This window comes from Pseudopipra pipra, chromosome 13 (assembly GCF_036250125.1).
Source record: "Pseudopipra pipra isolate bDixPip1 chromosome 13, bDixPip1.hap1, whole genome shotgun sequence".
NCBI lineage: Eukaryota > Metazoa > Chordata > Aves > Passeriformes > Pipridae > Pseudopipra > Pseudopipra pipra.
The window spans coordinates 8,148,474-8,162,714 of record NC_087561.1 but is presented as its reverse complement, the minus strand read 5'-3'; the positions used below and the strand labels follow the sequence as shown (position 1 = coordinate 8,162,714).

Here is a 14,241-nt window from a genome sequence, read left to right as displayed (position 1 = left end):
AGACATGTGGACATACACTCTGTGTGTCTACATCCACATTTCTATGCATACTTAGACACATTTATGAATGACAACTATGCTCCAAAAAGAAATACCTGTGTGATCTTAAAGCGGGGTCTCCTGAACCATCTAATTGGAGGTCCTGATGTACCATCCATGAAAATTTCCTATGCAAAGTAATCACGGCAAAGCATAATAATTGTAAGTCAACAGGGTGATTGCAGTGCCACTTGAAAAATAAGTATTTCGTTAGGGGCAGGTTTTGAAAAATGTAATTTTGTAGGTGAAATTAAAAATCTCAGCTTCCCCTCATTGTGGGGTGTTACTTTCTGGTCAAATTAATTTATAGCACTTTTTTGAGGTGACTGAGATTTCATTGTATGAATGTGATCTGTGGTGACTATGGTTTTGGACACTGACAGCCAGCAAGTACATTTCTTTGCAGTCTCAAAATGGATTTCAGAAGACCTACTGAAATAATTTGCACCAAAAAAACTATTCTTTTCACACCAGTATTTAGAAGAATGAACAATAATTGGTTAGTAGTGCCACAGTCTAAAGGCTGTTGCCAAAATACAGGCAAGAAATAAAAGACGTGATTAACCAGGACAGTAACCTCCACTTTAACCTCTCTTGAAATATTTGCACTTATCAACATCTATCTTCTTTGAACAATGAATAAAATTAACTCAAGCAAAATACCAGGTAGAGTCACAAACAGAGAAGGTGTAGGGCTGTTGAAGAGCTAGATTACATTCACCCCCCAAGAGGGTTTGTCCTTGCAGACCACTTGGTGCTGCTGGGTGAGATGAAAGGGCTTGCAGGAGTAAGATGGGGTCTGTATGGAGTTACCCAGAAGCATTTATGGAGCATTTGACTGAAATCTTTTTCTTATGCTAAATTACAAGGGGACACAGACTTTACCATCGAGGTTTTGTGTGTCAACATCCACATGGTGCTTTTTTTATTCAGAACAAAAAATGCTACTTCGTCATCTCAGTTGTTGCTCTGAGAAAATGGCCTCTTGTGAGGGGCTTGAGGACTAGACACACGGCAGCAAACATTTCTCCTACAAATTTAAACATAACCACACGTGTGTGGAAATATGCTCAGAAAGTCTTGTTTCCTGTAACTGGTTGTGTGATCACTGCTGTCAATAACCCTGAATAAAAATATAGATGTTTATAGTGTTTACAAAACCAAAAGCAGATGGTTATAATCCTGAGTTCCAGGACTTCAACCTGCTGCAATTTAATTTAATTAAAATGAAAACTGAACAGAATGCATTATTAAATATTGGTAATATACTGGCAGAGGAAATTATTTTGACAAAAATTCATATAATGGATGCAGATAAAGGTCCCAACAGTGTGTCAAATTAAATAAAGCTTTATTGGAATCTAACAAAGCATGCTAGCAATGCACTTAAAATATCAAGATTTTTGCTTCTATTTTGAAAGAAGCATAATTAACCTAAACTTTAAGAAAAAGAAAAAAAAAATAAGCACCAATTAAATAATTTAAAAGTTGTTATCCAGCACTATTGTGTAAGCTTTATTCATATTTAAACGCATTAAGTTCATCTACTTCTAATGTGGGAAACTAACTACAGTATCATTTCATGAGATGTTATCTATTTGCATTAAAATGTTTTAAAGTCCAGATACATACTACACTTCACAATCACTACAGGACTCTTATGGGAGCAGCATACTCAACTGTTCCCTCTCAAATACATTAGTGACAATGTGCAGGGACAGCCTCTGGACACAGGGCACAAGTAGCTGTGCTGAGGGAAAGCCTCATGACCCATCTGGTCCTGCCTGATCACCCATGGGAGTGCCAAAGGGCAAGCTGGAATATTTTTTTTATTTCTGGATTTGCACAAATATGTGCCAACAACCCACTTCATACCTTCACTGCGAAAACACTGTCAGGGACCAGTACCTGCACCGGGCCAAGGCTGGGTCTGCCCCCTCACAATGTTTTATGTAGCCCAGCAGGCTGAGAAGGGCTCTCCTGCTCTCCACCACATGCCATAGCCAGGACATTCAGAACCCTCTCTGACTGACTCTATCAAAATGTTGCTCATCCTTCTGCAGATGTGAGCCTGATGTAGAAGATCAGATGCAGACAGGATAGATAATGCAGCAATTCTGGACACCTGGCACCAAGGGTGGAGTTTGGATCCCTTTAGGCCAATATAATGTGTGAGCTGTGGCTGGAAAGAGAAGACCTGAGCTTCTGCACTAGCATTCATAGCAGATCAAGAAACTAATGAAGCTGAAAATGTATCACTTATTTCCTGGTTTCTTCAGTTTTCAGCTGAATTATCTGGCTCATTTCATGATCAAATGAATGTGAATGGGGGCCCAGGGGTAAGGGAACGTCCCTTCAGGCAGCAGTCTGCACTATATCTGTTGACTGTAGGACCACAGCTCTAGGAAGAGCTTCTTGTTTTCTGACATATTTCTATGTGCAAGGTATGATGCAAATCCCACCAATATTTTGGTCTCATAACCCTTCATGGTCATCCGTGTCTACGCCTGCATCATTCTCTAAGGAGAAATGACCAGGAAAGGGCTCTAATCCTACCTTCTCCCATTGCCTCTCCACGCACCCACCTCACAGACTACCAGTCTGGGAGCATATGGGAATGGATGATCTGGGAGCTGCAGGGCTTGCAAAGCCTGTGTGGCACCTTTTGGTTTTGTACAGGCCACTTTGCAGGCACTCTGCCTGCATGGACAACACAACAGATCCTGAGGAGAGCTTCTGGCTGCTGCTCAGAACAGCATTTTCATATATGAAGATATGGATGAAGCATATCCCTTGTGAGGGTGGATGGCTCCATGTTGCTCTAGCTATTCTTGCTTTATAGCCTGAGCTACCAATGCTGCTTGTCACAATTGCCCTGATGTAATATTCACAATACTAAGCTCTGCTGGTAAAATAAATAATTCTGAAACAAAGTATCTATAATATTAGTCCATTAAGCAACGTAACCTCATATTCAATTAAAAATATAAAAAGCCCTTAAAAAATAATGAAATTAATGAAAAAAAAATGCTGGCTAAATAAAATCTATTTGCACAGACAGAACTTCTGTAGCAATTTTCAGAATAGCTTGTGCTGCTTGCTTGAAGAAAGTCTATGAAACATAAAGATTTTTGTATAAACATCTTTAAACAACAAATCAATTAGTTTTAACTGTTGGGGACATAAAATGTAGTAGGCAAGGATGCCTAAAAGTTAGAATTTTGCAAACCCTAAGCGGAAATGACATTTTAAATGTCACAGCCAAAAAATGACAGAAACAATGACACACCAAAGGTCATATTCAAAGTAACATTCAAAAACAAAGACAGCGGAATATAATGCCATTAGTACATAACCATTCTCTGAGGGAAAAAGGGATTTTCAAATTGATTAAATTAGAAAGATGACATTGGAAGAACAAGAAAATAAATGTTCTCAGGAAATCATACAAGTCACTTCAGTAGCTAAAGAGGCATTTGATTTAAAAGAATGTAAGTGCAGCAACAAAATTTATTTGCTGTATTTTCCTGGCTTGATGTGCGTGAGTGCTTCTGCTTACATCAAGGTGATTCTACATACCCATTGCCTCGGCCAGACCAGAAACCTTCTGTCCATATATATCTGTCTTATTCCAGGCAAATGTGTATACCAAATTGGCTGCAGCAGGAAACCATTTCTGAAGCAGACGTCCTTCAACAGCAACTATCAGATGGACTTTTGTCATTCCAGAAGGGATGGTTGTGTGCGTCAAAATAATGCGCAGCAAAGTTTTATACCCCGGTGTCCGACTGCTGAGGTAACTCAGCTTTACAAAACTTGAAGGAATTGCGATTTCCTCTTGGACCACCTTGGAAAAAAACCCACATCATTATATCTACAGCAAAGAAAAATGCAAATTTTTAATAATAACAGCAGGTAATTAGGTTATCTTTCCCAGTCATGATGTGAACAAAGTGCCACTCAAGGCACTGATGTTTCCTGTGCTTATTTCAGCAATGCAGCAGTCAGGCACGTTACAAAATTTCCAACATCAGACACTGCTTGGTCAACTTACTGGATGGCAGTCTGTCTGTTTGATAAAGAGCCTCTTCCTCTGATGCTTTACTCTTATCTACTGAGGACCAAATACTGTATCTGTGCACATATTTTTACATACAAGCTCCACAGCTTTACCTTGTTTTCATTACTTGGTTTACTTAACAAATGTCCTTAACCAGAATACAATTAAAACCTTTCTTTAAATACACACACACTTTCTATCATAATTGTGATGTGAAGATTCTATCCTGCCTTGGAGGTAAAAACTTTAACTTGGGGAGTGCTAAGAAAGAAAATAAACCTTCCTGCTAAAGCATCTCCTGCGCAGTTAGGCTAAGCTCCAGCAAGAAGGGGCACAGTGTATGAAGGGCCAGCACTAGGAACCTAACAAGCTAACTGGGGACACACAGCAGCGAGGATGAAATAGCCTGAGCATCAGAGTCATCTCGCTCACAGGTAAGTCCCCAGGGTGTGCAACAGAACTCAAGTCCCAGGGCCCTGCTGTCAGTGCTGCTGTCTGAATCACTCGGATTAAAGCTAGCTTGGATATGCCCACTGTGGGATAGGATCAATTCCCACTGCAATGGAGATAGGCCCTCAGCAACTAGAAGGACTGCAAAGACCGTGAGCTTGTCAGTGGAAAAAAAAAGTTTGGCCTTGACCTTTCGAATGATGTGGGGCTTGGAGCTACAAAAAGGGATTTAGCTCTTGTGATCTCCTGCGAGAAAGGAGCTGCCTTGGGACAGACTGTGAGGAAGAGCAGGCAAGAAACGAGAATGGCTTCTTGGAGCTGCTACTGCAGTAACTCAAAAGCCACCTGAAAACTAGACTGTGCTTAATAAGGTTAATGATTTTAATGCATTTCTGTAACAATGAGTCAACCTGCCACAATGTTAAATTCATCACTCTTGGAAAAAGACAAATTGTTTTGTTTACATTTCCCAGTTTTTAAATTTTTCTTGTTTAGCAATAGGTTACTCCACTTTCAAACCAATTTTATTTACACACTGCAACAGTATCACTGTCACAGCACTGCTGCAGTACAGCTGGAGTTCTGCCAGCACTTGTTTTTTCAACATATGAAATGTAGTGTTGCCAGGGAAATCCTGCTCCCTTTATTGTTCCTGATTTGCAGTGTTCCCCTTCTTTCCTGCTGACATCCCAGCTGCCCTCTCTGTCATACATCTGACATCCCTTCTTATTTTTTAATAGAAAACCAGGAAGAAATATTCATGCATTAACGCATGCTAACGTATCTCTGTCTCCTATTGTTCTTGGTTACTTTTTGCTCAATTCCCAGTACCATACCATGAAACTTAACAGCCTAAGAACTCTCCAATGACCGAAAAAAAAAAAGAATTGGGTGCAGTTTCTTTCTGAGTAGACTGCATCTTTGGGTACCTTGCTGTTCAAAGCAGGCACACCTCATGTGGAGTACTGTGACCCAGTTTTTTTTTGCTGGTGTGCAGCAGTTATTCTTAATTTATGTTCATTAGTTTCACTTAGTACATTCTGTGAAGAAACACTATGGCCATCCACTGGATAAAGCATGAAAGTTATGGAGGTGTTTAGACATAACTGAGTTCAACCAGAGATCTTTAACGTGTAGAATAAAGTAGCAACAGTTTTATGAGAAAAAGAGAAAAGTTTGGAAATACTCATGTCTACGAGTAGCCTCCAAGTCTCTTCCAGACTTGCTCAGTGAAATTAAAAGGGAACCCAAAGGACTTCTTACTGTTTAAACTCTAACTGCTCACACAACATATTACAAATTACGGGGGTTAACACGACCCGAAACCTGTGTAGCTGTATTTTGCTGGGTGTTCAACTCACACAGCCTCTTTTAAGGTCCAAGTTAAAGAACAGCTGATTACAAGGTTAATTTCGAAATGACTTCTAAACACTTAAGGGAGTCAAAGAAGACATTTAAATTAAAAAAACAATTCTAAAGATCATGTTAAAATTGCTCTACCTTGGAAAGAAAGTAATGAAACCCAAGAATCTAATATATAGCCAGAGATGCCATTGTGAAGAACTAGAATATGTGAGCAGATGAAACACCTCTAGGAATCTTCAAAGTATTTTGGGTCATGTCTCACACTGATGTATGGGGAAATTGTACTGTTCATCTGTAACTAGGAATGGTTTTGTCCATCACCATAAATAAACCAGGGTTTCAACACTAAATCATGTTAGGACTCCCCACTTTCTTCTACTTGGAGGTCAGAAATAAAGCACTTTTAAATATTAACAAAAATTAAAGAAAGAAAAAAGACAAAAGCATCTTGTTAAAGAGTACTAAAGAGATATGCATTGGTGTTATTCTGCCAAGTGAATAACATTACAGCAGTTATTTGCTCACTGTTTGATTTCACCTTCTAAAATTGTCTATCCCTGGTTCTGCAACAGAACAAATTGTTCATTTGAAAGTCTTTTCATTACCTGAAGTTCTGGAATAACAGTTCCTCTTTCAGGACAGGACCCTCCAAATGCTGTCAAGGGGGAAGGGAGTACAATTGGATTCGGGCTGATAAAACTACTGATGTCACAAGATGGTGTGTCCGACTCTGTTCTTTGCATTACAACTTTGTCAACAATGATAAATCTATTCCAAGGCAACCAAAGTGTTCTTTTTTCAGATATGAAAGGAGATCTGTCAAAAACTAGAGTGACAGAGATTCCTCCAACAGCCACAAGGTCAAAACTGGAAAAGAGAAAACAAATTGTTTTGTTTCTTTTTGTTTTATCATCACATTACCACACCTTTCAATGCACCACAAACAAAAACTTTATGTTCCTTATTACAGTCCTTAATTTACTATGTGAAGTCATTCAAGCGTGCCTTCCTGGCATCCCCTTGGTATCCATGAAGAAGCTTTACCTCTGTGTGCTTTCTCCCTCCTATGCATCAATGGCAAGGCACAGAATTTCACTTTTATCTGGCCTCCTTCCCCTCTATTTATCAACTAGAATCAATACTAACAAGTCATCTGTAACAAAAGTGTGGACTCAGTTACTCTGGTTTATATGAAAAGAAATTCCTAGCCCAGAAAAGGGATGCCACTCATAATCTATGCAGGAAGAGCACACACAATAATAAGTTTTAAAGCCTGTTAGGCCTTAGCTCTATTAACATAATCCTTTCCCTTTTTCTAAAAGCAGCAGGAGGAAAAGGTTGAGTACACTGAGCATGAGACCTCTCTGCACAGGATATGAAATTTTTGGAAAAGATGCTGATTAATTGCACTGAGAACTGAATCAACTCTTGTACACAAAGCAGGTGATCCTCTGGGAGCTACTGTGAAGAAGCTTTGGCATATCTGGGCTGCAAAACAGTGGGACATAGAAGGCATGATACACAGTCTCAATTTCCAGAGTTTCTGACATCCATAGTCAGGCAACACAAGGTAATATGTAAATAGCTACTTCTCTACTTCACTCTCTGTATTATTGAATGCATCTATTATGGAGGGTTTTGATGGTAACACACTGTGATAAGAAGTCAGACTTAATTATGTATATCTCATCACATTTCCCAAATGACACCGATTACATTCACAGCAAAATACAGGTAGCATATTTTAATGCAACAACTTTATCCAGGCTAGCATAAGGAGGAAATGATAATTACTAACTTTCAGTAGTACGATTTGAAAGTCAATAAACTAAGGTAAAATAAATATGCATGTTCTTTACTTTTATAAACTGGCAAATCCAAACAAAAAAAAGAATAATTGTGGAAGCAGTGACAAATTACACCACTCTTTCCCTGCTGGAAGACAGCTTCTGATTTCTTGTAATTCACAATACAGCCAAGGAAGATGAAGTCTTAAACTGCCTAATTAAGTTCAGTAGCAAATCCTGACCCTATTGCAAAGGGATGGCCAACCTTGAAGTGCAATACAAAATATATCGAAACTTAACCTCTCTTTGAGAACTGAACTTGGCCCTATAAGGCTGGGGAAGAAGGGGAAGCCAGGACTGCTCAGGGCTTGTTATGGAACAGCAATTTAACTCTGACTCTGGAAAGAGTCTGTTCTCACTTTTCCTTGTGTGTTTCAGGTGATCAACTAAAGGAGTTAGCTTCATTGACACCTCAATAAACTACTTGAAAGATTCACACTTAATAACAGAAAAAAAGAGGGAAGACAGGATATTCCTTGGAAAACCCAACTTGTGAAAATATTCAAATGTCAAGAAGGTACTGTTACAGCAGAACTGGCACATTTCAACTCCAGGAGTTTGAATGTCATTGTAATCTCGTCTCTGTTCAGGGTTTTTCTTCTTGTCTATGAAAATTTTGTGCACGAAAAGAAGTTGGTAGATGGCCATAACTACAAAAACATAAACCCATGGAAGATCATAAATGAAAGCCTGACCTTCCATCTTGTCGACTGATGGTGTATCCATACTCATTGTGGTGCAGAAAACTGACGTTCACTCCAACCAAAGGTGTTCCATCTATTGCTACAACCTGGCCTCGGATGACACACGCCCGTCTGTAATAGAAAGGGTAGAACACAACATGTTACACGCATGAGGAGAGTGAGAAGGGCATTGATTTCAGAAACTGGGCTATGCTTCTGTCCCAGACAGACAGAACTGCTCTGATATCACTGTGACTGTTGATTTCTGAAAGAAAAGTCAAACAAGTCCAAAAGATTGATTTGGAAAAGCATTATCTCATGAAGATGACACACAGACTCTCCCATGAATTGTTCGTGCATGTAGAGTATATTTCCATTTCCAGACATATTTCAGGATACCATTTGTTCTGCTATTGAATAGCACTGCAAAGGTTTCACTGATAGCGTGATTTAGCTTGCTGCAGCTCTAGGGAGTGATGCTTTGTGAAAGGAGAGAATGAAACCTCATTCTCTGCTGCTAGGTATAGGGCATTGCTGTCTATTAGAAAAAAGCTGAACTAATGTGATAAGGCAGCAGTGAGATACATGGTCTTCACTGAACTTCAGAAAGTTAGATACGTAAATTCACAGGGTGCCTAATCAAGTGTAACTTACATTTTTCTCAATGCCCTGTCACATGTGATGCCCTTTTAAATTCCCTCTGGGATGTGTTGGACTTGCACCCACTTTCCACTTTGTCCTCACATCCCAGTGAAGAGGTTGGAACATGGCAGCACAGCGGAACACATCAAAGTCAATGGACAGGAAAGTGAACTCATTACTAAGTGGGTCTAATCGGAGGCTAACAGGATCACAGAATCATAGAAAATGAGAGCTGAAAGGAAATACAAGACTTTATCTTGTCCATTCCTTTGCTTCAGGTTAGATCAACTATACCTACATCAGTCCAGACAGATGCTTGTCTAACTCTATAAGCTCACCAAATAACCCATTCCAATGCTTCTGTATGACTGCTTTACTCATGGCAAATTTTTCCTACTGCCCAATTTGAATCTCCACTACTGCCCTTTAAGACCATTGCTTTCACCCTGCCCACAGAAACGGTGAAGAAATGACTCTTTTTCTTAGCTTTAGCTTTTTGCCTAACTGAATAATGAAATGCAAAGGAGGCAAACATCCCCAAGGGTGAGGTATAAGAAGTAAAATATCCTCATGGTGCAGATTAGCACCAAGTGGGATTTCCTAAGGGCTTACACGGTTACATTCCATTGAAACACCTTTCAGTATTCTGCCCCTGCTGTCAGGTACACATCAGCATACTGTGGTTTTACACAATGAAGTGAACAGCGTATGCAGAAGTCTTCTGGTAACATTAAGACATTTGGGGTCAAATACAATAGAATACTTATAAAGTGAACGAGCATTAATTTCTCACTATAAACAACTAGCACAAATTTAGGCACTGTTATGTTTCTCTCTCAGTTTGAAAGTTCACGGTAGACCTCAACAGACACGTCCATTGTACAGTGAATATGTGAACTACAGGAAAAACTTTATTGCTCCTCAGACAAAAGTTATTTAGGAGTCTGCTTATGAATTTAAAAAATATCCCTTGAGAGATTAATTGACCATGATCCCATGAAATCATATGCGCAAATTGGAGACCATAAATTTCAGAAAATTCTGACTTGTTTCTTAAGATCCCATTCTCCAAAGCCATTTGACAGGATTTATCACCATGATATCATCAAACCCGGTTGACTATGACCTGAGAAAATGCAACTGGTGAAAATTAACCTCTTTGCAAGTACACCATTCACCACAGTTGCTAATATGGGTTCTGTATTCCCAGACATAGAAAGATGCTGATTTTCAGCAGAGATCTGATAAATCCCAGAGAAATGGGAGAGATTGCATTACTGCCAGTTGCAAAACAGAGTTCTGATTTACCAACTTTTTTGTTTTCTACATGAACTAAATTGGTTGTGGCCCTACTCGAGGGCAAAACCTGCTGCTCCACTGAAGGCAATCAAGCTCCTGTGTGTCTCTACAGAATCACAAGACTCACTCAACAGAACAGCCAGGTTCAATTACTCTTTGATTTGTTAGAGCAGAAAATACTGTTTTCTCATATTTCTAACATCAACAAACCTGTCTTTCCTTTTCTAATACTTTTATTAGTGGACTCCATATATTTACAACACACATCGGTGCGAGAGCAAGACCTCTGAGAGCAATCATTATTCAGTGCATTATTCTCACACTCCTGTTTGTTCATTCCACACAAACCTGTCTTCTGACACTACTCTGTCCTCATATTTTATCAAGCACACAGATTTATCTGATAACAGCTCATCAAAGCCTCCATTATTTCATCCATAGTCTTTCTTTCCTCTAATCATTCACTTTACTACCTATTATTCATAAATAATATTAAGAGATTTATCTTTCAACTTGCTCCTTTTTTAGTCATCATATTTTACAAGCCACACATATTTACAGCATGTGATAATGACATATAAACCTCATTATTCTACATTTGTTTGTACTGAATTGTCCTCGTAATCTCCTAGATTTCGAATGTTCTAAGCCTGCCTCTGTGTTCTTACATTTGTCCTCATTATTTAATGTCTTTTTATTACCTACTCTAAGTTGAAGAGTATTCTACTCTCTGGCCTCTTCTTGAATTACAGCATCTACTAAATCTTTGACTAAGCACTTGATCAGAATTAGCTTTAATTTTGGCATTTACTGCAGGTATGAAAACATTTTTCAGTTACTTTATGACCAGCACTAATCTCACAGGCTCAGGAGGTAACAAACAGCCCCCGGTCTGCAGCAAGTTCTCCCTCCTTTCCCTGTGCCCTGGCAGCTCTCAGAGCAGACCCCCATGCCCACAGGTGTCCTGGCACGCAGGTTCCCTGCAGCTCTGCTGCTTGCAGAAGACCTTGCTTAATTCCTTTCCTTACCAGAGCTTTTAGAGCATGTAGAGCATGTTCCCTGCAGTGATGTCCCTTCATAGTCAACTGCCACTTCACGCTTCCTTGCTTCAACATCCACCCTCTCCCCAGATAAGCTGGGGGCCTTGCTACCACTCACTGCATTCTTAATTTGAGCAGAGAAACCTCTAAAGATCGTGATGTCTCCTCAATGCACTGTGTTCTCTGCCTCTAAGATTTATTCCACACTCTTGTGACTGCTCTGCTTTGCTTTCTCACAGGGGATAACTCCCACTATCTGTCCAACAGCCACCTATTTGCGACGATTGCGTAATCTCGGACCTAAGGCTCTCCAAGTTGTTTTAACTTGAAAGTAAGTGCAAAAATGTCTTTTCTAATTTGGTGGAGCTGGGCAGGAACATGTCCCTGATAAGCTGCCTTAGTGTTTTCAAATGCATTAAAAGTGTTCCCAGTCCCCTGGCAAGCTGTGCTAAATCTGCAACTCCAGAGGGAGCAGTTGGCTTTTTGAGAGAAAGCCGAGATTCCCACAGGTTGCAGGTGGCCTAAAAGAAGTAGGATTTCTCTGTCAATGCTTCATGGGTCATTCCACGAGTAACTGAGGATCTCAGCTCTGCAGGTCTCAGGTCTCTGCCATCAGGCAGTTTGTTTGGCATCTCTAATTTAAAATATAAATAGAAGTTTAAATTCTAGATGAATTCTTTTACTATTTGTAAAGCATTTTATTATTCCATCACCGTTCTGCCTTGCTCTGCTGCTACTTATCTGCTATTTTTTTCCTTTTGTTTTGTGTTTTAAGTTTCCAATATTCTCAGAGCACCTCAGGCTGAGACATTAGGCTCAGATATGAAACTCTGTCAAGCAACTTGTGAATTTGCAAGTGTCACATTACCAGAAGATGTCATTTACTGTATTACATTTATGATTAAAATCTTCAATCAGAGAAATTAAGCTAAAGGCTAGTGAGGTACATTCGTTTCTTCCTGCTGACAATGTTGCTGTAAGCAGCCTTTGAAGGGTAATTAATTCAGTACCATACACTGGACCCTTTTTGCAGGCAATTTGCAGTGAGTCAAATAGCTTGCCAGCAGCATGCATTAAAAAAAAACTCAGCAAAGAAACAAGCTAAAAACCTTTCTGAGAACAGAAGTTGACAAAAACATTATAATCTGCTACACCCTGCTACATGTAGTAGGTCAAAACCATTCCTGATGTAAGCAAGTACATTTCCATTTATTCAGAATGCTTCTAATCTGCCTTTCAGCACGTCACAGATAAGTGGGAGTTTGTAAAAACTCAGTGCAAATGACATGCCTTTGACATAATAAAAAGTAAAATATGTTTTGCAAACATTTTGCTCCTTAATGTTATTCTTGGAGTAGTATTCAGCCCTGGCTCAATGCAACATCCCGACTGTGTTGCAGAAGGCAAATATTTAAAAATTAGAGCTAAGCTAAAGTCCAAGATGCAAATGCAAAAGGATAGATGTCTCAGCAGCTGTCAGAACAACTAGTTTTAGTATTTCAGATTATTTTGAAAATGCCAGGATACGGCAGAGACCAAACACTCAGTCTGAATGACAGAGATAATCTTCACCATTTTTGATAGCTTTCCCAAATCTAATCAACATCACTTTGACTTTGTCTACAGTGAAATTTGTGCAAACATCACCCATGCTAGAGCTCCACTGACCTGTGGTACAGTAAGATACTGCACAATGTCATTTGAATCAGACAGCTAGAAACATTGGATAGATATTTCTTCCTTAATCCTCCTAATGGTCACAGAGATTTCTTGAAAAAGGGAAATAATAATAATAAAAAAAAGCCAGCTAGGGTTTTGCAAAATTGAAGCACCAGTGAGAGTGGATGCCAGTGCTCTGAAATAAATGCATGCCCCTATTACATCCAATCCTTCCAGTATTTTACGTTGAACCACCAATCCATAAAATCAGTGTCATTGCAGGCAGACATGAGTTAATACCATGTGCCTGGACACAACCTTTTCAACAATAGCCCAAAGGAGATTAAAACCCCCCAAGCATTCTTTGGTCTGTACCAGATAGGCTGGATCACAGATTTCTGATGTTTTTACTGTAGCAGCAGTTGTCTTTCTATATTTTTTCAATAATCTTAGTTCCCAGGAGAAGAACAGACACTAGATGACAGTCAGATTGGCAATGTCAGAGGAAGATTTCCGAACAGAGGCAGCACAGCTCAGCTATTGCCTCCTTCAGAGACCCTGCTTATCTCTCATCCTTGAGAAAAATTCTGGCAGTTTTTAATAATATTTGACTTGTGGATGAACAATTTTTCAGCAGCCTGGAAGACTTGAGGATCAAGCAAAGTGTGGACTAAGGGACCCCTCGGGTGCCCAGTACAGTGCAGATTACTGCTGACAAACCCCAGGAGACATGGCACAGCGCGAGTCTCCAGGCACTGCCCTGATTCCAAAGATAGAGCCACCCTCATGTGAATCCCAAGGATCTTCTCACCAAACTAACTAAGAATGTCTCTACAGTGGGAGGAAGCAATATCTGGGGTGTGAGCAATGCACCAGCACAAGTCATACTCCTTAGTGGCAGGAAGTAACAAGCCATGGTAAGGGTGGGCTGCTGCTCCCACACGGAACTTCGCCGCTCAAAGGCATGGCAGGTCTCAGGGTAAAGAATCTAAACACTCAGAAGAAGCTTTTAAATCCAAGTTAAATCCTATCAATGATAGCTTTAAAAGATCAATTCCTTATATCTATAAAAGCACGTTGATGGGATTATGTGCAATCTGGCTGCTAACATTTGCAGTGTCACAGAACATTGTACAGGCAACTCAAGTGCTCACCTC

The 14,241-nt window shown here is 39.7% G+C and overlaps 1 protein-coding gene across 7 annotated transcripts in view; it reads right to left on the bottom strand.

Moving 5' to 3' along the window:
• The window catches only part of TENM1 (teneurin transmembrane protein 1), a 755,935-nt gene that overhangs the window by 67,800 nt on the left and 673,894 nt on the right, over positions 1-14,241 (bottom strand). For all 7 annotated transcript variants that reach the window (XM_064669852.1, XM_064669856.1, XM_064669858.1 and 4 more), the window contains 3 exons: positions 8,457-8,576; positions 6,520-6,781; positions 3,619-3,886 (listed from right to left, as the gene is read on the bottom strand). In XM_064669852.1, the coding sequence (XP_064525922.1) occupies positions 3,619-3,886; positions 6,520-6,781; positions 8,457-8,576 (650 nt within the window). The remainder of the gene's footprint in view (positions 1-3,618; positions 3,887-6,519; positions 6,782-8,456; positions 8,577-14,241) is intronic.